Source organism: Peromyscus leucopus, chromosome 5 (assembly GCF_004664715.2).
Source record: "Peromyscus leucopus breed LL Stock chromosome 5, UCI_PerLeu_2.1, whole genome shotgun sequence".
Taxonomy (NCBI): Eukaryota; Metazoa; Chordata; class Mammalia; order Rodentia; family Cricetidae; genus Peromyscus; species Peromyscus leucopus.
The window spans coordinates 112,083,603-112,109,779 of NC_051067.1; the positions used below are offsets into that span (position 1 = coordinate 112,083,603).

Genomic DNA, 26,177 nt, shown 5'->3' on the forward strand with positions numbered 1-26,177 from the left:
AAGTGGGCGAGTGTCCACGGCAGAACATTTCCACTTTATTATATCTGTAAACTCTTCTTTGGTAAACAAGAAGACGGGAAACCCAAGGATGAAAGGAACACACGAGCCAAGAACACAAGAGGGCGGTCGCCCTCGACCACAGGAACTCGGAGGAGACAGCTACATCATTAGCAAGCTGGTGGGCAGAACCTGGAAATTCGGGGTTGGTGGTGGCCCGGGGGAAGGGCAGGGGGTCAGCAAGAGGAAAGAGTCCACTCTGTTGGACTCAGAAGCCTAAATGGTACAGCGAAGGAGCTCATGCATCACTGGCGAAGAGGCTAGGGAAGCTCCACCCGTGCCCCCACCCCCCACCCACGCGGCTGGTGACCCACTGCAAGCAGAACTGTCCATCCGGCCGGGGTTGGGCTGGTGCGGCTCCAAGGAACAATGCTATCAGCCACCCACTCTCCAGCTCTCCATTTTGCTCTCCTTTCCTGCCCCACAGGCTGGTGTGTGCAGGTTACAGGGGTGGGGCGGGGGAGGGAGGTCTGGGAAGGAGCCAGAGAGACAGGATGGTAGGGGGCGGGATTTGGGGGAGGTGCAGAAGCAGCCCCTGTCCCTTCACCCCTTTACATGGGGGGCTCACTGCAGAGCACAATCTCCAGGTCCTTTCTGTAGAGCTTTCCTGCCTCAGCCAAGGACATGACGCTCTTCCTGTAGGTGGTGAGCTGCTGAATGTTCATCTCCTAGGAGGGAGAAAGAGGTGAGAGCAGGCGTAGTGTGCGGCCTCGCCCAAAGGAGTCCCAGGCCCCGCCCCCGCCCCTGCCACTGCTGCACATATATTCACAAACACACTGGTGGACCTTCCTTTCATCTCTCCCTAGGGGGAGCAGCCTAGACGGACAGAAGGGCATGGACTCTGCAGTCAGGCGGACCTGGATTAGAACCAGCCTCTCTCTTTCACTTACTGGTTGCATTGTTTGGAGGAGTCAACCTTCCCGGGGCTCAGCGGCCTTAGTTGTAAAATGGGAACGCCAACAATCCTTGCCTCAAGGAGGCATGGTGATAGCCAGGTGGGGGAATAAATACACTTAGCACTTGTGCTGAGCTGTTCAGGGAAGGGGGGCCACCGTGGTGACAGTTATGGCCTCTGTATGATTCAAATCTACCCCTCCACCTCCCTAGAACTCCATTTACTCAGGGCAAACACGGGTCTCTGCAGGTAATGGGAGATGAGGTCAGGAAAGCCCCCTGGATCATATGTCCCTAAGCTGCCTCCGTTTTAAACAAGGAGGGCTTATTTATCTTCTGTCTCCTCTAGCAACACAGCTCACCAGCTCTCTTGCTCCCTGCCTTCCTATGGTCTTTGGGGACCACTAAGGTAGAGAATCCATAAACATATGCCCATGGTCCATATACACTGGAGGCCAAAACCAAACAGGACCAACACCTGATAGTCCTTATACTAAACAGGCATCTTACAATAATTGTCTAAGATACAAATGGCCAGCGGGTCACCATAGCAATGGGAAATGGCTCACCAAAGATGGCCTTTTTCCTTCCTAGCTCAGGTGCTGAAATTTAGTCACGCAGCTCTTTCCCTTTGCTGATTCATTCTCTTAAGGGCCAGGTGCCAAGTCTGGGGCCCGGCACACGTGGAAGGCTCCCACCTCAACAGTCTTATTATCACCCTGTTCTCCAACCTTCAAAGTTGCTTCCAAACCCTAGCACCCAACTCTGCTTTTGTCTGCACATCTGGGGCCAACCTGTGCAGCTCAATGCTCGCTTCTTCATCTTAACTAAGAAAGAGCCCGTTGAGTTGAGGAGCATGAACTGCAGGTCACTCTGAGGTTTAATGCATGTGTGCAGCGTTTACCAGCCTCAAGTATTAGGCATGCCTTATAAAGACTAATTATGCTTCATTCAAGTCAAAGATGGTTTTTCTTTCAGCTTCCTAATATTCACGGGAGCACATATGGCCACATAAATGATTTTCTGTTGGGATACAGTGTCAGGAAAAACGTTTACTGACTTCTAATGCTGGCTCTGGCAAAGGCTTTCTTCTTCCCAGGAACCATCTGAATCCTTATCACTTACAATTAAAATGTAAATGTAGGATGAAATCGACGAAGGTTGATACTCAGGGCGAAGCCACAAGACCAGAAAAACACTTGCAAAGAGAGACAAATGGACCCAGAGGCTGCAGTGAATTTTGTCTTGAAATTGCGCATTAAATTTAGCTCTTATCTGGCAGCCAAGGCAGTTGGACAGCTCTGGAAGTTACAGAACGTTTGTCATCTAATTAAAGAAAGCAGCAGTCATTTTCTGTGTGAAAGCCATCTTCTGGCAGGTGAGGGAAGGAAGGCAGCAGCAGACTCCTGCCTTCTGGTCGCCTTTCCACCTGATCCCTCCCATCCAGGGTTTGGGGAGAGACCAGGGGAGGGCTCTGGAGGATTCCAAAGAGGCAGCACCAGGCACAAACCTGCTGGTTTTCTCGGCCTTTACTTTGAGAGAAACTCCTTAGTGATTCCCTTCTAGCCTCTTCCCCAGCCCTAGGTTCTGCAGTTAATGAATTTGGGACAGTCCTTATCCCTGCTGGCTTCTGCCCTCCAAACTCTCTCTTTGTGTTGAAAGTCTTTCATGACAGCCCTTTGGCTGGTACTTGTACAGGATGGGCTATATCAACATTGCCACCACCTCACAGAATCATCGCCCACAACAGCCAGCACACAAGCAACACACATGGGCGTAGGTGGCAAATGGGTAGACAACATGGTTTATACACAGAAGGTCATTATCACTCAGCTCTAAAAGAAGGAGAATTCTGACGTGCTCCATCATGGCCAAGCCTTGAGTTCAGCATGCCGAGTGAAACGAACCACAAAGTAACCATATAATTCCCCTTCTCTGTGGTACCCACAGCAGTGAAATCTGCAGATGCAGATTGTAGCCCAGCACAAGAGACAGGAGAGCTGGGTTGCTATGGGTGTGGGGTTTCAGCTTTACAGGATGAGAGTTACAGGCATGGTGCTGCTCACATAGTGTGATGGATGTGTCAGATATATCCAGTATTCTTTAAAATGGTTACAGTGATGAACTTTGTTATGTGTATTTTAAATCAATCAACCTGAAAAAGACAACCCAGCCCACAAATTGCCACTGACTTGTCACTGCAGGTAAGAGACGAGAGAATTCATTCTCAACCTCTCCCAGCCCTGGGACCCATATCCCTCCACCCCCCACCCCAAGCTCAGTTCCTCAGTTCCTCACCTTCTTGTTCTTCTCATACAGATCCTTCAGGAGGGCGTCCAGCTCATTCTCATCAATGTAGCCGCTTCCGTCCTGAGGGCGGCAGCAGAGAGCTATCAGCACCGTGCTCTGAACTCCAACCCCCAAGCACTCTGACCACAGCTCTTTCCCCCACTTTATTTCAAAAGCTGTGTGTGTGTGTGTGTGTGTGTGTGTGAGAGAGAGAGAGAGAGAGAGAGAGAGAGAGAGAGAGAGAGAGAGAGAGAGAGAGAGGGAGAGAGAGAGAGAGAGAGAGAGAGAGAGGAGTGAGTGTGTGTGTGTGTTTGGAGGGAGTGTCTAATCTTCCCATTTCTCTGTGCAAAGAGAAATGTTCAGACCACATAAGGACAAAATCATGCACTTTCTATCAACACCAGTCAATCGTTCAGTACAAACTCCTCGTCTCCTTTTCTGGGGGTGTTTCTTATTTGCATTGTGAGATAAATGAGGTTCCAGAAGCTTAAAGTTAACTGAATTAACTGTTAAGTCAACCTCCAACTCTCTAATTATAAAGGAGACCACCAGAGCCACCAGGGCAGGGGGACAGCTGAGATTGCGGCGGGGGTAGGAGATGATTCTCACTCCCAAAGTCCTAGGAAACAACGGGCTGAGCTCTGCATGGTGACATAAACACCGCCAAGACTGTCATCTCAGCACTCAACAGGCTGAGACAGGGGGATGAAGACTTTGAGGGCATCTCGGGCTACAGATCAAGACCCCGTGTCAAAACGGAAACCAAATCAATTTTTATAAAAAATGAAAAGCCGAAGCAGCCAAACCCCAGCTCTGCTGCCACATGATGACCACACCCTTACTCTGAGCACAGCCTTCCTCCTTTAACTGATAAACAGCCCCCCAAAACTGTTTTCTATTCCATTTGTAAGAAATCAAATCTGTGGGCTCCTGTAAGTCAGGAATCAAAGAATGCCATTTGTCTTCCCACGTAACAGAAGAAAGAAACCACACGTCTAGGAGACCCCTCTGGAAGTCTCTTCCTGCTGACCAAGGAATTCTGGCCATTGCCACCGCAGTGGCAGGGCTTTCTTCTGCTTTTCCACCCCATGCTGTTCCCTCTCACCTTGTCATAAAATGTGAAGATGGCATTGAACTCTTCTGAGGTCAGCTTCATACCCTGGAAAGACCAAGGAATTAGAGAAAGAAACGAAGCGCCAAAATATAAGTGTGGGAGAGTCAGGGAAAATGTGTAGGAAATCATGTAAGTCTGCATGACTCTGTGTGTGTGTGTGTGTGTGTGTGTGTGTGTGTGTGTGTGTGTGTGGTGTGTGTGTGTGTGTATGTCTGTGTGTCTGTGTGTCTGTGTGTGTGCGTGTGCGTGTGTGTGTGTCTGTGTGTGTGTATGCGTGTGCGTGTGTGTGTTTGTGTGTGTGTATGTGTGTGTGTGCGCGCGCGCGCGCGTGTGCGTGTGAGTGTGTGTGTGCGCGCGTGTGCATGTGTGTGTGTGTGTCTGTGTGTGTGTCTGTGTGTGTGTGCGCGTGTGCGTGTGTGTGTGTGTGTGTGTGTGTGTGTGTGTGCTGGAGCAAAGGAGGCCAGAAGGCTGAAGTTCGGAGAGATGAGAGGAAGGGAGGGAGCCAAAAGAAGGCAAAGAGACGTCGGTACCTGAAATTTCAGCAGGAAGTTTTCTTGTACAGGCAAGAGTCTGGAACGACAACATTAGAGCAGAGGTTAGAGGACATGCCATGGGCAGCAGCCGCTCAGATGGGCAGCAGCATCTGTAGCCATGGAAACAATCACTGAGCACTTTATAGTCAGGAGTTGTTTGGGATGGGATGTCAAAAAAATTAATTAAATAAATAAGTAAGTAAATAAATAAATAAATAAATAATAAAAAGGACAAAGTGTGGCATCGAGATGTCCGGTTTTAGCTGGTTTTGCTTTGGGCTCAGATAGGGACGGCAGCACAGGAGCCTGCAAAGTGACGCCAGGGGTGAAGAGGTACTCACCTGGACATCTCTGACAGGCCCAATTTGCCATCTCCGTTCAAGTCAAACATCCGTAGCTGTTGGGAACAGAAAGAGGTGGCTGGGTTAGCTGCTTGACCTTCTCACATAAGTGAGGCCTCCTCCTGCCATCTTTTCCACTGGGGTCACTTGAAGCGAGGGATCAGGGAGGCCTAAGTCAGTCACTGGGGGAGACAGTGAGGATTCAGCACCAGCTCTCTATCCCCTTCCAGGGGTGAGGAGACACAACAGCCGTCACTGGAGGCCCACCCTCTCGAGGCTCATCTTCTCCTGGAGCTCAATCAGTTCCCATAGAAACAGAGAACCCCCTACCCCGATATCACTGTGGTTGGGGAGTCAACTCAGCGAGGACCGCCAAGGATGTACACACACCTGCTATCCCAAGTCACTGCACATAGGCCTGAAACATCAGCGGAGAAAGGACCCTGCACACTAGAACCCCCAGGCTAGGGCCTCATGCCCCACACCAGAAGGGGCAATGGTAACACTTACTATGGTTTGGGTGTACTCCTGGAGCTTAGGCTCATCGTAGGGCCGGTTGGCCTTCTTCAGGAGGTCGGACAGGAACCCCTGGAACACCAAAGACCTCTTCAGAGCCTGACTTGCTCACTCAGCCCCTCACCCGTTCACTTATGCATTCGTTTAGACAATCAGAGCTCATCTTTGAGCTCTACCAACACAAAGCTTACATTTCTCTTACTTCCCTAACCCCTTATTATTTGTGGTATGACCATAAAGGCCTCGGAGTGGCTCCTGGGTACATACAACCTTGCCCGTAGAATAGATAATAAAGACTGGCTTTGACTTCCCCCTCAGAACCCAGTACACAGGGCCCAGCTGTGCCCAAGGATCTCCGATTTCCCAGAGGAATTGGGGTGAACATTTAAGTTAGATCGCCGATCTTCTGGAATTTCCTCAAGGGTACACTCTTGGACCCTAGGAGGCAGCGGGGTGTGGTTCGGGTGGATGCCTGGTTCTGCAACTCCCCATTGCTGGCCCAGGACTTCTGAAGGCCAACATCTGTGCCAGGATCCAGTAACCATTAGGAGACCACAAACCCGTGTTCCTCACCCAACATCCCCTTCCTCCCTGGTTCTTTAGATCCACCAAGACTCTGGCCTCACTCTCATTCTCCATGACTTCCCCTGTACCCCTCAGGCCCATCCGTCATACCTTGAGCTCATTGGCTTCGATGTACCCACTTCTGTCTGTGTCATACTTCCGCCAAGCCTGCAATGGGAATGTCAACCCAGTCACAAAACCCTATCAACCCTGCCCCTTTCCCCCATTCTCTGTAAGGGGACAGGTCGGGTCTTGGTGTTTTAGGATGTTAGCGTCCTCACTCTACCACAGGACACGGAGGTGGCTTAGTTTGTCCCTTCAATGCCACAGAGAAGGAAATGAAAGAGTCTGTCAGTCGAGGCCACACAGAAAAAGGGGGAAACTGCCTAGACAAGCTCTCTTCCTTGATTGCTACAGGCTTAGGTCCTCTTTTGTGTTTACTGTTTGTTCTGTGTGTTGGGAGAAGTGTGGTGTGCACAGCACTGCCTGCCTGTGGAGGCCAGGAGACAAACACACAGGAAGTAGGTCTTTCTTGGCTGAAGAGGATCGCTGAAGCAGGAAGGATAAGGCTCTTAGCTCTGACCTCTTGGGCTTTTATCTTTACATTGGCTCTGTGTTTCTTATTTAATAAGACAGTTACTTCTACACATTCCTTTATCTTTCTTATAGCCCCCTCCTCCATCTCTGAAAATCACTTATCTTCTACTCTCAATACATATGGTTCAAGGCATATTGACCCCCAATTCCAGAGTAAGCATGTGACTTAGGCCTGCCCTCCTCCCAACTCTGCTCTGAGTTTCTTATTTGGTCAAGGCATTAGAACTCTGTAAAAACCAGGGCCCAGCTTGCTGACCACAGCAACAGCATTCTTTAACTCCTTCCTAGAGACAGTGTCAGCGGGTTGACACAAGAGTCTGGCCACCATGGAGATGGGCTGTCTTCCAGCTCCAGTCAAGCCTTCCAGCTTTACAGCCCAGCTGGCATCCTGACTGAGTTCATGAGACATTTTAGATCAGGGCCACCTGGGATGCTGATCAACGCAGACACTGACAGATAACAAATCTTTGTTGCTTTAAGGTGTTAAATGTGAAGGGGGGATAATTTGTTACATAGCAACAGGTAACTTACCCTGTCCTGAGAACATGTGGTCCCATACACAGGTGCTCTGAAATCATCAGGTAGGGGATGAGGAGAGAGGGCAGGGAGGGAACTGCCTGGATCTGTGGCAAAGAGTCCCAGGGAACCCTGTTCCCCTAAGTCTTTGTTCTATTTTTGTGTTTCAGATTTTTTTTTAGGTTTCTTTCAAATTTTGTCCCTTTGACTTTTCTGCCCATCATATCCCTGGCTCCAAATCCACACTCAAACACCAGCCACACTGGGTTTCCTGAGAGGGGACAGAAAGGTCAAATCTCTTCCTTACACTCTCCCTCTGGCACACGCCACCTCTATATCGGTGCATCTCATGTTGACAAGAGTGTTAGAACTTAGGAACAAGTTAGGGTGGCAGTTCTCAACCTGTGGGTCACGACCCCTTTGGGGGTCCCGTGTCAGATATCCTGCATAAATCAGATACTTTCATTACAATCCATAACAGTAGCAAAACTACAGTTATGAAGTAGCAATGAAATAATTGTGTGGTGGGGGGTCACCACAACATGAGGAACTATATTAAAGGGTGGCAGCATTAGGAAAGTTGAGAACCACTGAATTAGGGTCTTTCTTTTATGTATGTGTGTGTGTGTGTGTGTGTGTGTGTGTGTGTGTGTGTGTGTGTGTGAGAGAGAGAGAGAGAGAGAGAGAGAGAGAGAGAGAGAGAGTGATTTTCACTGCATATCAGGACAATTAGTCTTGGTTTCTTCAAGTTATGAAACACAAGCAAATCCACACTCTAGACAGCTTGGGGAGCTACCACCCAGTCCTCTGCAGGGCAAAACATCCAGACGCTGTTCTAATCACAATTCCTGCAGCAGGTCTGCCCTCCCTCCCCCGCAGCCCACCTCTACTCTATGCCAGTGCTGGGCTCTAAGCTCTCAACTTCCTTTCCCTTCCCAACAGTGTGTCTATCCACCAAGGTGTCCTTATTCTCATTCGTGGAAAGGAGTTAAAGAGACCTGGGCTCTGTAGAATCTCAAAAAAGTCCTGAGGTGTTCCTAAAATTAGATGTTAAGTGTTGTGCTGTGCAGGATGCAGTCTATGGGGGGAACACAAGCCTTTCGTGGCTTCTGAGGGACCATTTCATGTTTGCAGATGCTAAGAATGGAAAGACTAGCTAACCCCAGGAAGGCTGGGTTCTGGGGGGTGGGATCCCAGGAAGTGGGTGTGAGAGTGGGGGTGTGCCGACTCTGCAGATATTCATGGGTTTAGAAGGGTAAAAGCATGCAGGAATATAACATCATGTCAACCACGTGGAGAGAAACACACACACACACACACACACACACACACACACACACACACGGGTTGGGGGGACGACACTTCTTTTTAAGCATCTCTGGCTCTTGAAAGCTATCTGCATCCCCACTCCCAGACCAGAGATGGAATGGAGACCAATCTCCACATCTCCATAAATGAAGGAAGTGGTAGACACAGTCCTCCCTTTTCTCCTTTCTTTATTTCCTCCCCCTCTCCCCATCCTTCCTCCCCCTTCCTGCTTCTCCTTTTGGAACCCAGAGCTTTGCATATGCTGGGCAAGCAAGTACTCCACCACTGAGCTGCATCTTCAGCCCCATGCCCATTTTCTATGGACAGAAAAACATGGACCCTTGCAAACAACGCCCCCGGACACATGCTAAGGATGGACCACTTTTCTTCAACACAGGCAAAAGAACTAAGAACAGAATTCAGAACCTCCACTGCGGGCTTATAGAATCTGGCCACCTCAGAAATACCGGAGCAAATCCTTTAAAGCACCATGAAATGAAACCCACATCTGATATTTGGGCAAACTGCGCAAAAAAGAGTGACTCTTCCAGCCTCAGAACTGGATCTTTCCAACCTGGAGATCTTATGGAGGCCTGAGTCCTGCTTCAGTGTGGCAGGGAGTCTCCGAGGACCCAGGCGACACTGCTGCCCCTGCCGGTACAGGGACCACACCTCAGGTAGTAGAGCCCTGCGGGATTTAGGATCTCCTAGGGACTCGCGGAGGGTGTTAGTGCAGGAATACAAGAGGAAGGTAGGTCCCCGCGAGCAGAGAGAAAGCTCACCTCCATAAACTCAGCGCTGGAGCCCACATGCTGCCTGAAGCACAAAAGGAAATTCTCTTCAGTCGGCAGGATCTGCGCCAGCTGGGAAACACAGAAAACCACATCAGGATGAGAGGGGGCCTCAGGGAACAGAGCAAGCTTTCCCACGGGAAGGCTGGAAAATGGCCAGCCGACAGGCGGTATGGAAATCACATTGTGCTCTATTTCATTTCCTTCCTTGAGAACGAGACTGGCAGCCCTTGTAAGGGATAGAAGGTTCTAAGAAGACATCCTGGGTTACCCCAGTCTTTACGGCGAGGGGCAGCATGACAGAAAGAAAGAGCACTCCTTTAAAATGTGGCCATCCAGACTAAAAGGAACACTCAGTGGACGATCCTTCCCAAGTGTTTAAAACCTTTTCAAAGGTGCAGACTGATGCAGGTAGATGGGTGGATGCCTGGGATGGTGGGCCTTACTTCAGGAAAGGGAAGCCTTTACAGCTACCTTGATTTTGATGGTAACAGCACGGTCCAAAGTCTACACTGGAAGAAGGTAACATCCCAAAAGGATGCTGTTTTATTGACTGCAAATGAATACTTTAACAATTTCATTCTTTGTTTTTATTTGCAAATACCCACCTTGCATCCAACACAGCTGGCAGTCCACCTAACTGCTCTCCACCCACCTTGCTTCTCTCCCAGCATGCCTGGGCTAAGGCAAATTGGTTTAACTCCCCTACATGAGAGAATCCCACTCCCCTCACTAGTGATTGGCTTTGGAGTAGGCATGTGACTCGGTCTGGCCAATGAGAAGTGAGAGGAGGGCTGCTGTGGATTGTGGGAAAGGTTTCCTTGCACTTTAAGTGGGATACTGTCCGCGAACAGACGTGATTTCTGGAATGTCTGCAGACATCTGGCTCCAAGATTCGGGGGGCGGGGGGCGGGGGCGGGCAATGGCTTTTTGGAGCAGGGGACAGAGCCAAAAGAAGAACCAAGAGAAGCAGAACCAGAGCCAACCCTGACTGTGGCCTTATTCATTTAGTAGCATCCTTGAAAATGTCTTCTGACCCCAAGATTTACAACATGGACCCGTGGATCATGCCCAACCTCTTAAATTGGGTTATGGTGTCAATCCTCAGTAGCCTGAAGGGCGACCGCCTGCAGGACACAACTTCCCCCGCGGGCGAACCGCCCTCAGCTCAACCAGAGATGCCCCGCCAGGGAAGGTCTATGGTTCCCTCAGTCCTTGGAGGGAGCAGCCTGTACCCAGTGACTTACTGACATGGGCCTCCAGGTGAAATACAATCTATGGCACAGTCTAGACAGTTCTATCTGAGACAGGCCAAGGCAGAGGTGGCCTCCCAGCTTACCTCTCTCTCTGCCCTTGGCAATCATCCTCTCTTCCTATTCTCTACAACATGCCACAACCCAGGTATCTGACTCAGGCTTTGCTTCTAGAGCACCTGGTCTATGGTAGCATTTGAACCAATATATCCTGGAAGAGCTAGGCTCTAATTCATGCTACCACCAACATACTGACCTCGACCACGGGTCACAAACCAACCATCAGAGTGGTCATACATATTTATGTGTAAGTATGAGTATGTATGAGTGTGCATGTGCGTATATGTAAGCGTGTAGAAATTATGTGGAATGTATGTTATACGTGTAAATGATCCACGTAAAATACATGTTAAGTTTGATTTGGAGGTGCCTTTAGGTGGGGCATGCATACTCCTGCTGACCAGTCTTCCCACTGTCTTAAACTTGGTTTATCACACGTTTGCAATGCCTGTTGCTCCCTCTTTCCTTGAGTGACACACAGAGAAAGCGCCACGTGTTCTGTTTGGTTGGCTCAGCTGCTCAGGTGGGGATGTTTCAGGCTGTGCCCGAGCGTGGGGTAGGCACAGGGACGACGGCCCTCAGCCAGCTCCACGGCTCTCACCTCTGCCATCTCAATTTTCCCGTCTGAGTTCTTGTCGTACTTCTGCATGAACTCCTTCATCTTCTCCCCAAAGTTGTCACTCTTTGACATCTGTGGACAGAGAAAGGACAGGTTATGTGGAGGCGAGGCTGTCCGGGAAGCAGGACTGGGAGTCATTTCACATCCTGGACACGTGGTTCAGGAACCGGAGGCGCTAGAGCTCAGAGGGCCAGTCTCTGCCTTAGATCTCAGTCACATGATTATCAAGGGAGACAGGACACATGGGCATGTTCTGTACCACGTGATTAGGTGCACCCTTTGACCTTTGAGATGGGTCAAACCACAATAAGGGGTTTGGACTTATTCCCACCACTTCGAAGCATTATTCCACAGTAGGTTTGAACCACTCCACCAATACAAAATGAACCACTCAGTTTCTTCTTCAGAGACATGCTCGAAATTCTGCAGTGTTCCTATCTGATTGCATGTCAGAAGGAATGTGAAGACATCACGCAGCTGAGGGAAAATTTAAATCCTCCATTCAACTATTCTAAGTATAGAAAAATAGATTACCTATTAAGAGTTCCTTTGGCCCATCACCCCTCAGCTTAAACACAGTGGTCTCCTGACAGTTGGAATCTTTCCCTGGTCTGGGGTGCAGCTGAGCTATCACCTGCACCAAGGAGATCTTTTTTTTTTTTATCTTCAGTCAATGTTGCAAGCCCCCACCCCTTGCACATCTGGTCTTCTTCTACTTCAACTACCTGGGATTTCCACTGGGGTTTCATGCTTCTTGGAACTGGCCCAAGAGAAATTCTGTAAGTTCTGAGAGCTTTTCTGGATTCCTTCTGTATCAACCTTTGGAATCTGATCTCCATTTACTAATATTTGTCAGTCAGTATTCATTTATATTTACAAATATGTAAGGTTTGATGCCAAGTACTTAGCGTAAATGCAGGCAACATATTAGAGGTTTATCATGGTCTTCAGTGGGTGAGTCGTCCCTGCATCCTCATATGTAAATGGAATCCAAGATGCAATGACTTTCCTCAAGATCACCCAGGTAAATATAGCTAGAAATTTCAAGCCTAGCTCCAGCTCCCAAAGTCCAAGTGTTTCCTACCAGTCCTAGATGACAGCAGTTGGGATTGTTATGGACAGACTCGTCAGCCACCCTTATGCCAGCTGAAGAAGAGAATGACTAAGAAAAGGATCATTAGATTTGAAACTCTCGATTAAACACATTCTTCTGCATAGTCCTTGATCTCAGGGTCGGTTTTGAAGCTGTGATTCCTGTAACCCGTGCTCACATCATCCCACTAATGAGGGATGGTGAAAGAACTGTTGATAAACACATCCATGCATCACCTCCAGCTCTCATAAGCCTGTGGCTTTGACATGTTTCTTGCTGGGATACTTTGCTGCACATTGAACCTGGAGCTCATATGCAGCAAATTTATTTTAAGAGATCCCGGATTTACTAGTTAGTAGTGAATGAGACAGTGGGCAGGAAGCAAGAGACAAGAGAGAGACCCTCAAAGGAGCCGGGGGCGGGGAGTGTGCAGGAGGGAGGGGGCTCTATATATTCCAGACTAGACACAGCCACAACAAACCAGTTCCAGGCACTTTAGTGTTTTGATATTTCACATGGCTCTTCCAGGAGGTTTTAGCAAACTCAGCATGGCCAGGTTGGTACTGGAAGAAATAATTTTCCTATCATAGGGACTGGGACGTGATCTGGAGTCACTGTGTATAGTTCAGACTTCATGACTCCTCCATACCAATGACAGACAGTATGGTCAGGGCTCAGGAGAGGCTTCTGAGAAGCCCTCAGCTTTCCCCTAAGTCCTTACAGAGGAGCCAGCCTTTGTTGGTCTAGAATACTGAATTTTGCTCCCCATTCTCCACCAGGTGACATCTGATAATGTCTAGGACATCTTTTTTTTAAGAGAGGGCCACCCTATGTAGCCCTGGCTGACCTGGAACTCACAATGTAGACCATGCTGGCCTCAGATTCAGAGATCCACCTGCCTCTGCCTCCCAAGTGCTGGGATTAAAGCTATTCACCATCACCTCCAACTTAGGACATGTTTATTGCCATGACTTGGCTATCTCATGGGTGGATGCAAGGATTTGGCCAAACACACTACAATGTAAAGATGTCCCTCCCAACAAAAATTGTCCAGCCTCAATGTCAACAGTGTGGGGGCCGAGACATTTTTATTTAGATTGCAGGCATCTGAGGTCTTCTGAGAACCTCATCTTGAATTATAAATCCTCAAGACTCTGGACTTTGTCCCCAGGAAAAGACTATACATACACACATAAACACATACCTGTGTAGTTTGGGGGATTTATCAACTCTTGGCTTTCATGATGGTTATCTCTCTATGACACCCAAGGAGACTAAAATGAGGTGCTCTTGGGGGAAAACCTAGCTTTTCTTTATATCTTTACAAATAAGGGGATCTTAAATGTCAAGACCAGAGAGACCCCAGGTCTGCTGACTGGAGGCATCACAAGACAGACCAGTCTCAAGCCTAGATAGGTCAAGATGACAGAAACCCCCCAAATGGGAGTGGGGTGCACACTTACCATGCCAGAGCCTTCTCTTGCCTTCTCCAGCTCGCGGAAGAAGTTCTCTAGCTCTTTGCCTTCAATGTACCCATTTCCTGTAAAGACAGATGAAAACAAACAAAAAAGAATTAACCTTAGAGCTGAATAGTAAGACGGGGGAAGGAGGAAGACACGAACTCTGTGGAAAACTTTGCCCTGCTAGTCTGCAAACAGGCATCTTGGCCAGTTGTGTTAAGTACAGGTCCTTATCCTCAGGGCGCTTGCAGGTATATGTGCAAGATGAATAATGAGGGTCCTTGGAATATTCAGCCAGCAGCCGCAGAACACTGGAAGAGTGCACATCTGGTCAGCTGGCAGAGGCAGCTGCTGTTCAGGAGCAAGCACTGAGTACTGAAGATCCCTCAAGAAGTGTGGTTTGCATGAGGCTTGTCAGCAGGGGGCAGGCCTGGGGCGGGGAAAGAAGTTTCTGGGGTTGAGAAGGTATAGAGAGTTGAAGAGCATTCTCCCAGCATCCACCTGGAACCTTAGAGTGTGGTTTTATTTGGAAGGAAGATCTTCATAGATGTCACTTGTTATGACAGGTGTCAAGGCACAGGGAAGACAGAGGTAGAGATCAGAGTGACGTATTTCCAAGCTAAAGACTAGTGTAGATTTGCTGCAGCCTCTAGAAGCTGAGGCATGCAGCAGATTCTCTCCTCCCAAAGCACACATGCACACACACGTGCACATGTCACACACACACACACACACACACACACACACACACACCTTGATTTCAAACTTCTAGCCTCGAGAACTAGAAAGGCTTTCATTTCTGTTGTGTTAGGTTCCCCAATCTGTACTCTGCTATGACCATCCTGAGAAACAGAAGGGAACCATGGAAGAAAATGATTTAACCCATTTCCTCTGCAGACTGGCTTATTATAACGAAGTAGTCCTGCTTGCTGTTGTTTGAAACAATGTCTCACTGTGCAGCCCAGCCTCAAGCTTATGACTCTATTGCTTCTGCCTTCCATGTGGTAAGATTACAGCCATGTGGCTTGCATGAGATTTTTGGAGAGAGGGAAGGAGAGAGAGAGAGAGAGAGAGAGAGAGAGAGAGAGAGAGAGAGAGAGAGAGAGAGAGAGAGAGAGCATGTGCTTATGAAAGTGTGTGTGGGTTGTGTGCACCCATGTGTGTACCCATGAAGGCAAAAGGTCAGTGTTGTGTGTCTTCCTCTATCATGTTCTACCTTAGTTTTTGAGGCAAGGACTCTCTCTGAGTCTGGATCTGATTGTTTTGGCTAGGTCAGCTGGCCAGGGAGTTTAGAGATCTGCCTGTCTCTCCCGCCAAGTTCTAGTTCCAGAAGTACAACCACATGTGGCTTTGCTGTGAAAGCTGGGGATCCAACTCTGGTCCTCTGCTTCTGCAGCCACTTCCCCAGCTGCTAAGTGGGAGTTCTGTATGCAAACCACACAGTCTACTATGAGGGTGTCACAAATATCGGTATTGTGGGAGCCCAGTTATCAGCATCTGTGTACAAGATGTGGAAGGACCCATGGAAAAGTGCAATGATTAGAACCATCTCTGAATGTCAAAGCCTGACTTCTCTGAAGATCACATGAGCAGTGAGAGCTCATATAGGTTCTTAGAGCTGGAGCCTGAATGACCCAGGCACTAGTGCTGAGCCGAGTCTACAGCCAAGGTCACTGGTCCATGCTAGCACTTGTGGGAGGGAACTCAGACAGGGCTAAGGCATTGGTTCCAGAATTTACTGCATATTGGAGTCTCTTGAGGATCATTTAAAAAATATGGATGTCTGGCTCTCACCATTAGACACTCTGGTACACTTGGGGTGTGAACTAAGATTGTGACTTCTTTTTTAAGGCTCCCAGGTGATTTCCCTGTACGGCAATGTTAGTCAACCACTAAAATCAAGTTCCAAATCTGATCGACAGCAGGAGCGCAAGGTCCCCATAGAGGAGTCCAACTTGAATCATTAAGAAGGTCGTCACTTTCTTCAAGGGCATGTGGAGTTGCAGACTTAACAAAAGAACAACATAGAAGCATTTGCCTTGGCCTCTCTGGGTAGCATGGGGCCGGAGGATCATTCTTGCCTCTCTTCCTAGTGCCCCTGAGGTCTTAATTCCCAAATAAATAACCTTGGAGGCCATGCTTCCTGGAGAAAATGCTTCAATAAATATCGTGCAGAGAGAATTGCATGAGATGAATTATGCATCTATGTTTGTCTGCAAAGAAAGGTGATTACTGGGTTCCTCTGGGATGAGGCAGTTGTCTTTTCTTCTAGGATGTTCTACAAAGTTCTTGGGGAGAGTCGGAAATTCACAAGAGGGTGGGGCTTGTTGGCTGGCTGGCCGGGGTGAGGTGGGGGAACTGGAGCTTTCTGGACAAAGAAGCAGAGGTATTGGCGACTATCCGCTGAGTTGGCGCCTAGTGACTTTTTTTTTTCTGCTGTGACCTGACAGTTATCCCACTGCTTAGGTGCAGCTTCCCCTTGACTAAGAGCACAAAGCCTTAGTCTCTGGGCTCTTCTCTTGGGAGGCTTTTGAGAGTTAGGCAGTGTGGTGGGAAGCTGAGCTCAGCTGTGAGACCATCGGCAGCTTCCGGGGTGGGTGGAATGGGGGACTTAGAGCTACTACTATGAACAGAAATTGAGGTTCATGACGTAGAGGACACAGGGGCTGGGCCAGGAGCCCAGGTCAGGTACGTGGGTGAGTGTGTGTTTCCTGGGATTATTAGAAGGTGGCTGATGGGAACTGGAATAAGAGGCAGCCACACGAGGGAAAAGAGCCTTCACTCAGCTCTGCACAGCACCCCTTACCAAAAGCCCTGATCTGGGCCCTGCTTCACACAGCCTGTGCTGTTCTGCCACCTCTCCAGGTCCTCTACCTGGTGCAGAGGGGGCTGGCCCTTCTCTTCTAGGGGTCAACAACTGTTTCTCCTCCTAAGCATCACCTCTCCGGACCTCAGTTTCTTCAGCTATAAAATGAGAATAATGATACAATAAACAATAATAATAATCAATGACAGTGCCTCTTCCTGTGACTGCTGGACAGATGCACCCAAAGAACAATGAACTTTCAGTGCTGGCCCACACACGCCTCCACAGTGCCAGCGCTGCAGGTACGGTGCTGGCCCCCCAGCAGCACTCAGGAGGCTGAGGCAGGAGGATCAGGAGTTGGGCCCTTGATGAGAAGGGCCACTAACTTTGCCAATATAAGCCTGAGCTACATAGTGAGTTACTGGCTAGTTGAATCTATGTAGTGAGACCCTATCTGGGAAAAAACAAACAAACAAACAAACAAACCAAGAACGGCAAAAGGAAACAAAATGTGTCAATCGTCATCACCACCATGGTTCTTGCCTCCGCTCCATGTTAGGAACACTTTGGTTTTGGACTACTAATTGATGATATAATGGAACAGAGGTGATTTTCCCAGGGGCCTTGGGAGCAGGATGGACAAGAAAGAACTCTCTGAGCAGGTCCCAGGCAATCAGAAGAGGAAGAGTAAACAGGGTCAGGGAGAGGGGGCCAGGAGCGGAGAGGGTGGCTTTGTGCAAAGAAGCCCCCTCCCTGGATCCAGAGAGCAGCAAGGGAATTCCCGCACACCTGCTGGGGCATGCTAAGAATCTCCCTGTGTGCCTGAACAAAAGGACAAAACTTAGCTCCGTGCAATAAGTCTTTATGTTTCACACTGAGCAGCAGCTCCAAGCTGCAGACCTGGGCCTGGTTCCACAGAGCACAGAACGGTCCACAGGGGTGTGACCAGCCTTGAAAAAGCTAGACAAGCCCTTGAAAGTAGAGAGTGAGAAGTGGGGAGTGGGCACACTGGTGGGATCCAGAAGAAGGGTTTCTGCCACTGGGAGAACAGACCTTCTCTCTAAGGCCACGCCCACCCATCATTTAGCAGGCCCTTTCATGGAAGGCTGGGGTGCAAGAGCAGTTGGCCAACATCCTTCTAGGAAGTTTTAAACCCTGGGCGAGAGGCTTGCTTTTTCTGTGACCTTGTTACAGTTGGGGATGGGGGGTAAGCAAATCTCATGTGGATGGGCATTGATACAGATGTGGTTACCGATAGTAACCATCATTCGTAACTTCCTTCCAACCATGAACACAAGGGAGGGGGGCTGAGAGGGAGCTGGGGGCCTTGCAGCCTTCCTGAGCCTACTTATGTTTCCATATTTCACCACTGTGTACCCCAAAGCTAAGGACAGACAACATTTCAATACCATGAATCTGACCACAGAGGATTGGAAATTCTTGACTGAAGGATGCTGTACCCCAGAAAGGTTTATTTGTTCCTCCCTGAGGTTTGGAAGTACAGATTTTCTGAGGTGAGCAGGCAAAAGGTACCCAAGGAGGTGGAGGGACTGTACTACTGCTTTCTCAGCCGCCCCTTGCTCTAGAACAAGTCAGTTCCTCTGTACCTCAGTTTCTCCCACGGGTGGGCAAAACTGCCCAAACCCTTTCTACTCTATAGATGCATCACAAGAGCCATACAAGGTAATGTTTTGGAAACATTCTGGAGGATGGAACATCTCCTATAAATGGAAGGCATCATTTTTCATCTCTTCACCTCTTCAGCCCTAAGGGTTTATGACAACTCCCGCCCTCTTTAGAGTGCTGGTTCTCAACTGGAAGCTTGGGAAGCTTTGATAACAACGCCATTGCCTTGCTCTACACGTGTTTTCTGATTTAATTGATGGGGTGCGGGTGTCTTCCAAGCTCCCAAGGCTGGCAGCACACCTCAGACACGGCGGTGGGTAGCCACGACCTGGGGATCTTGTTAAAGTGAACTTCAGAGTACCACGGAAGAGCTGGCTGTTCCTGCGTGGTATGTGGACTGGTGGTAACCCGGGAGCTGGTTAGAAATGCAGAATCCGAGCAGCATTCAGCTCAGTGGTAGAGTGCTTACCAAGCGTATGTGTGATATTAGGTTTAATTCCTAAGCCCCACCCCCAAAAGGGGCAGAATCATAGGCCCTCCCCTCAACTTTCTGAGTCTCGCGCCGGGTGCGGTGCCCACGGATCTGTTTACCCACGTCTCAGGTGTTCTCTGATTTCATGCAGTTAAGTGTGCCCAGGAGGCTTGCCGGGCAGGTTGCGTGGCAGGCCCTGGCCATTTCCAAAGGCCTTTCGCTTTCTGCCTTGCTGGCTTAGGCTGCTGCCACGCAAACCGACAGGTGTGATTAATCCCACCTTGGAAAAGAGGACTTGCTGTTGGGGGTTTCCATCATGTGGCTAACAGAGGTCACAATTTCCTTCTGCTCATCCTAGGGATAAGGTCTGTCCTTAGCTGTACCTGCCTGGATTTCTCTATCCATCACACACATGCATATACTCCCCACACCTCTCCTAGTGACTTCTGGGGGAGGGGATGCCCCAGATCTGCAGCTCCTGGAAGAATGCGTGGATACTCCCATTTTAATCTGCTCTTGGCCGGGGCTACTTTGGAACGGGACTCGCTAGCGAGGATGGGTCCCCTGAACCTGTGGACAGCTGGCAATCCTGACGCTGGGCTGAGTCCCAGGACATGCGGAGGCCAGAAGGAAGGGGCAGATTGAGCAAGAGGTAAGACTGCCCAGAGCCAGAGGGGAGGGGAGAAGGCCAGAGCCTGGGGCTCCAGATGGGGCTGGCTGGGCACAGGAGGGCGTCTGATGCAATCCGCTAGGAGGGATGCCAGCCGGCCAAGTGCGGCAGAGGTGCTGTTCTTGAAGAGTCTAGCTCCCGCTCTATTAATTCTGGTTCTGTGGGAATTGAGGAAGATTTCCCTGAGGGGTCTCCTGAGCCCCAGCAACCTCCCCAAGGGCCTTAGCTAGTAAAAGTACCTATGCCTGGAGCGGGAATAAGCAAGATGAAACCAGGGAGGGACGTAGAGCTCCTGGGTTGGTGGCTGCCTGGGCAAGGCCAGCTGAAGTTTCTTGTGGGTGCAAACACATCACCTCAGCCGTGCTCCTTAGCTGCCTCCCCGGGGAGTCCCAGCTCTTCACAGCTCTTCACAGACACAGCTTCCCTACTCCTTGCTGGTGCAATCCCAGTCTAGGAGGCAAGGTGATGGCTACCCAGAGGATCTGTGGCTCAGAGCTGATATACTGTGTACGCGCCACACCAAAGGAACCATTAGGAAAATAATGAGGGTGACGGTGAAAGGAACTAGGGGACCAGGCAGACCATAGGAGCTGCCCCAACCGAGGCAAGAGGCTTTCCCAATGAGCCTTTAATGCTGATATATCGCTGCCAAAATGTCTACAGGGCTTCACTACCGTAGAACAAAGCCATCTCCAAACATACAATGCCTTGGTCCCCAGATCTCGATCCCACCGACTGTGATGCACTAAGACCCAATGTGTGTGTTGTGTGTTGCTGAGGCCAGAGGTCAGCCTTGGGTATCATTGCTCAGGTGTCACCCATAGTTTTGTTGTTGTTTGTTTTGTTGTTTTTATTTTAGATAGGGTCTCTTGCGGACCTGAAGCTGGTCGGGGAGCTCCAGGGTCCCATCTTTCTATCACCACCTTGTGGTTACGAGTGTGTACCACCATTCTGATTCTTTTTTTTTTTTTTTTGTTTTTTGTTTTTTTAATGTGGTTTCTGAGGATCAAACTCAGGTCTTCCTGCTTGCAAAGCCAGCACTTTATCTTGAAGTCGTCTCCACAGCCCCTCCCCCTGCGGTTTCCAGGGGTCTATGATGAGCTTATGAACAGCAGTTCTGTTGAATCGTAGACATAGTAGTCAGCATGTCAATACTTCACGTCTACTGTGCATCTCGTACCTTGTTTTCACAAGCCTGCCCATTTAACGTCCCTAGAGTTGTCATAGTATGTGTGTGTGCACGCGTGTGTGTGTGCGTGCGTGCGTGCGTGCGTGCGTGCGTGTGTGTGTGTGTGTGTGTGTGTGTGTAATACACCCTCAGCTTCTCTCTTCCCCCATGCTGTTTCTCAGGCCTCTCCAGTCTCTGGCAGGACACACTGTTCGAGTCCCCCCACCTCACACTAGAATCGAGCCTGCAGTGTGGGGGGCTCTGGGAGGGTCTGCCGAGGCAGCTGGTTCTGGCTCCTCAGTGGTGTGCGGGTTTGCAGGACACTTCTGTTAGAGCCACTGGGTTTAGGAGGGAAAGAAGAGCCCGGCAGAGCTCTCCTCAGTACTGCACGGTCCTTTTTATTGTAAACTTTCAAAGTCCTCAGTGTAGGGGACCACTGAGTCCCACACAGATAAGGAACGAGACTCAGTCCTTGGGGAAGGCTTTGTGAAGCTAGCTCACCAAGGCTATTTGAGAGTGGACAAAGCCCAGGAAACTCCAAATAGGTATCTGTAGCTAGGTGTACATTCTTCAGGGATAGAAAATGTCCTTACGATTCTTTCCTTCTTACATAGTAAAATCAGCTTTTCTTTGTGTTTTACTGTAGTTCTAAAAGCAGCACCTTTGGGGGTGCTTTCCTGTGTTTGCAAAGCCTCAGTCTCACTTGGATGGCCGTGTACTATTCCACAGTGGAGCTGAATATAATCCACGGGGGGGGGGGTTAGTTTTAATAACTCCTTTAATAGGCTCTCTTGTTTGTACACTTTTCTACCCATATACTATACTATTTAGGTTACATAGATCTTATATTATACGTAGGACATAACATCTATCCTATGTATTATAGGACTCCTTTTTCTCCTCTGCATTCTGATTGCTTCTAGAAGGTTGGCAAGAGCCCCTCTATTTCTCTCCTGAGCCACAACTTGGCTCCACACAGGTTATCAGTGGACTAGGAGCCTGGTAGTGTTTGTCAGAACTACACAGAGAACTACATTCTGGCTTGGGCATCTAACCCTCAGCCACCTGGTTCTCTCTCTCTCTCTCTCTCTCTCTCTCTCTCTCTCTCTCTCTCTCTCTCTCTTCCTCCCTCCCTCCCCTCCCCCTCCTTCCCCTTTCTTACTGACTTGCTGTTGATTGAACCTAGAGTCTGGCACGCGCTAGAGAAATAGTACACCTCTGAACCTCATCCCCATCTCTTTTTGCTTCTTATTTTGAGACAGAGTCTCATCAAGTTGCCCAGGCTGGCCTGAAGCTCATCCTATAACCCAGGCAGTCTTTGAGTCTGCACTCTTCATCCTGAGCAGCAGGGTATAGGCCTATGCTTCCAGGCCTCACGGTCACTTGGATCTTATAGAGTCAAAGAATTGCGGACAAAATGGTCAGGAAGCAACAGAGTGGAGAGTTCAGCTACTGTGTCTCTCGGAGTGTGGAGGTGACGTGTAGAGAAGAAGCCCCAGAGCCTGCAGAGGCATGAGGTAGCTTGGCTGCCCCCTCAGTGATGCCCCATACTGCATTAGAGAGACCAGTGGCTCCCTTGGTGGCTGTATAGGTGACTAGAAGAAATCTCTGGCCCCTTCCTGTCCAGCCCCCACCCCCAAATGCTTGCTCTTCCCCTCCCCACCCCTAGTGACTTCTTTGAAAACACTTTCTTTTTTTTTTGGATGAAGGAACTAGGTAGTGCCTCTTCTTTCTGACTTGAGAGGGGCCGAGTAAGGGTCCCCCACTCCCAGTCCCCTCCTCTAGCCCTGCTCTCACTGGGTCAAGGTCTTTTCCAAAGCCTCCTTGTTTACAAGAGTCTGGGATGGTAGTGAGGTGGCTCCTCTCCCTGGTGCCTGTCATTAACTGGGCTCCAGTGAGCTCACTCCAGGGACCCTGTGAGCTGTGGAGTCTCCCAGGGGTCTTTAAGGTACTGAGCAGCAAACCTCGTGCAAGGGATCCTTAAGTTGCAAACAGAAGGCAGAGCAGGTAAGAGAGAGAAAGCCTCAAACGGGGCCAGAGCAGCTCAGGGGATGAGGAGTTGGGCTCACCTGCAGCCTTGGGGTGTTCAAGAGGCCAAGGAGAGGGTCAACCACAAAGGTACATAAAAAGGCAGCCCCAAACTTACTTCTAGATTCCTCAGTGGAATTCCAGCCTGTCCACATACGCACTTTGAGAGTCCCATCGATTTCATTTCTGGTCCCGCTGGGGACTTTCTTGAGGAGGTATGTGGATGTGTCCAAGGGTCCCTTTCTGCCATAAAAAGAATTGCCCACCACCTCCAAAGCTGGGCTGAGGATCTTTGGTGGGATAGTACTACGCTGTAGAAAAATCCCTCTTCCTAGCCCAGGAGGAGTCCCCTTGAATGGGGACATGAGCCCCAGGTGAGCCAACATCACCAGGCTAGTCTCATGTCAGCCTCCTCATCTGCACAAGGGGACCCTTCCCAGAAGCATCTCAGAGTGGGACTCCAAAGGGCTCAACCGTTTTTTAAAAAAGTGCAATGTCTCAGACCAGATCTTAATATAAGGTTTTCATGATGATGGAGAGGGCTGCTGGTTGTCCCCAGGGAAAAGTGGACTTGGAGTCGGTGTTTATAGCTGACTCATCTAGCTCCTGGCCAGTGGCATAACCTTGACAGCTTGGTAACTTTCCTTGACTCATGCAAGTCTCTGGTGCAGATGCACTGGCCAAAGCATGTCCCATGCAACGACGCAGTGCCGACAGGCTGCAAGGCTCTGGGAACCCTTCCCATCCTGGGCGGCAGGCGCAGGGAGGTGAAAGGCAGCCCCTCCCTCCTTGGCCCCATTTTTCAGATTGAGCAACTGAGCCACCACCTTCAGTAATTCTCAGGCTGATGACTGTCTTACCCCAGGAATACAGATACCTTGTCCTCAGCTCTCTCAGTTGCCTGGAGGGAGAGGAAACCTCACCTATTGGCAGCCTCAGACATTAACCCTTTCTTTGCCACAGCGCTGGGAGCAGAGGATCTCTGTGCACCCCACCTTCACACCCTGCCAAGGGGATTCAGAGAGGAGGGAGGGAATCCAGGGAGTTGGGGTTGCCAACTGATAAGACTATTTCTCACCCTGTCTCTCTCTGTCTCGGGATAAGAGTCCCTAGCCACCACCCTGCCAACAGGTCTGAGACGTTAGTGTGTTCTGGGTGCCCACCTCAACCAGGGCATGGGAGGGTGAATTGAAATGGCTTCCCCCCCTTTTTTTTTAGTGATGGAAAAGTCTCCAGTAATATCAGAAACTGGGAGTGAGGGCAGGGGAGAGATGAGGGGCTGGGGGGGTGGTGTGTGTGCTCTTCTCGTACACTTGGAATCTCAGGTGTGGGAGCCACCTCCAAAGCCATTCACCCGGACCTCAATTTTTGGGGTGGTCTTGTGAAGACCACGTAGAGCAAAGTGTTGGTCGCTGGGGTGTTTAAGATAATCACCCCCATCCACAGACAGTCAGTCACTCAAGGTACCCGAGGCTCGACCACCAGGCAGCAGGCTGGGGGCTAGCACCAGGAGCCTCCCCACCACACCCGCTGCTCTGTAGTTGGGAAACCCACATACTGGTGGGGTTGGAAAATGGGTAAAGACATCCCGGGTTTGCTAAGAGCCCCAAATCCATTCTCTACACCTGCTTTTGGCCAACCAGCCCCCCAGCTTCAGAGGAGGCTCCTGAGTTTCCCTTCAGGATGCCCAGCTTTCTCCATCGTCCGTACTGACGATGAGGGTAAGGATTAAGGGGAGAAATAAGTGGGTTTTGGAGACCTGTGGCTACAGGGCTGGAGGCAGAGAGATAGCTTGAAAGGAAAGGTGGGGAAGGAGGCAGGGGAATCATGGGGAGCTTTCTCCCCAGACCTCCTCTCGGGGAAAGCTCCGACTTGCTCAGAACGTGGGCCCTGGGCACCCTGCATTGGGAAAACTTACTGACAGTTGATGCCAGGGCAGTCCGGGCGTTTCCCAAACTCAAGACCCCAGCAGGCTCTGCCACCAGAACAAACCTCTTGGCGGGCAAAGCATACCTGCCCACATTAAGCAAAGCCCCTGACCCCTTTGCCAACCTCAGGTCCCCCGGGGGGTCAACGGACCCAGAAGTTGGGAGATTTACTGACCGTCTGCATCAAAGTGCTTCCAGATTTCCAGGAACTGGGATGCTGTCAGCTCGGCCAGGTGCAGGTAAGGGGGCTGCTGCTGCGGGCCAGCCATGGCGAGCCGCTCCTGGAGATCTTAAGCCGCTCAGCGTTGTCACCCGGTGCAGCTAGGCTCCGTTTCTCGCTCTGGGGCTGCGCGCCACGCTGCCTTTATAAGGCGGCCCGGAGCTGCACCGCATCGGGCCGCCGGCAGGGGGCGCGCACACTCAGGGAATCGCGCAGGGCGCGGCGCTGCACGGGCGGAGGCTGGGACTCCTCTGCTAGGGTTCCTGGGGGACCCCCGAGAGAGTCTTCAACGAGATTTCTGGGTGCCTGTCGGGAACACCACAGGCTTTTCGGTGGAAATGGGAGAGGCTGCTCCTGCCTTCCTTCTCTCTGTCCATCCCGAGGACATCCTGTTACTAGCCGCAGCAGTAGTATTACTAAAGTAGCAAAGCTAAGATTAGAACCCAGAACTCTTTTCACGCCCTCTTACTCCCTCAAGGTGTGTGTGTGTGGGGGGGGGCAGAATTGCAGGAAAGAGTTTTCAAGGTTTTTACTGTAGTTGAGCAGCTGGGATCTGCAAGGTGCAGGGAGGATTCAGATAGGATTGGAGGAGATACTCCCCTGTGGGGTACCTCCCTTTTCCCCTCCTGTATCTGCCACAGCCTGGGCTTGCTCTCGGGACTTTCAGACCTTTGTCCAGGGAGTGGCAGACTGGAGCCTACAGTTCCAGATGTGAACCCCACCCACCGAGGGTCATGGTAGTAGGGATTGTCTACAGCAGCAGGTAGAGAATATTAAACTCCGACCCAGGGATGCTTTGAGCTTCTCTTGGACAAAAACGGCCCCTCTCCCCCCTCACCGACAGCAAGCACACCTCCGGTCCAAGTCAGCCTCCGGATCCGGAAGGTCTTGGCCCTGTAGTGTGTGCTAGCCTCACGGATGCCTTACCCTTAGAGTGACAGCAGCACCCCCCCCCCCTAAAAAGAAGGACAGAGACATGAATCGGTGCTCATTAACATGTGCTAATGAGTGTTAGCTGAGCTGCCTTCGAAGGGAGAGCAGAAGAGAAGGAGGTGAGAATCAAAAGCAGGTCGCTAGAGGAGAGGAGGAGCTGGGGGCGGGGCAGAGAGGAGCAGGCTGACTCCTGGGGTCAGGTGGGGCAGCCCCTCAGCTGACCTCAAAGGGCAACATAGAGTCCGAGTTCCAAAACTGCTCATGTGTTGCCCGGGCCCAATGTATTTGAGGTTATTTACGGGAACGACTAGGGAAGAAGAG

At 50.2% G+C, this 26,177-nt stretch overlaps 1 protein-coding gene across 1 annotated transcript; it reads right to left on the minus strand.

The window, feature by feature from the left end:
- On the minus strand, positions 1 to 25,065 carry Calb2 (calbindin 2). The gene is made up of 11 exons (XM_028891071.2): positions 24,879 to 25,065; positions 14,009 to 14,085; positions 11,435 to 11,524; positions 9,512 to 9,592; positions 6,420 to 6,476; positions 5,739 to 5,816; positions 5,229 to 5,284; positions 4,885 to 4,924; positions 4,346 to 4,399; positions 3,250 to 3,321; positions 1 to 725 (listed from the first exon to the last, which is right to left on the minus strand). Exons 1-11 carry the CDS (start codon positions 24,970 to 24,972, stop codon positions 609 to 611), a joined length of 816 nt encoding a protein of 271 aa, XP_028746904.1. The 5' UTR covers positions 24,973 to 25,065; the 3' UTR covers positions 1 to 608.
- Between the last annotated feature and the right edge of the window lie 1,112 nt (positions 25,066 to 26,177).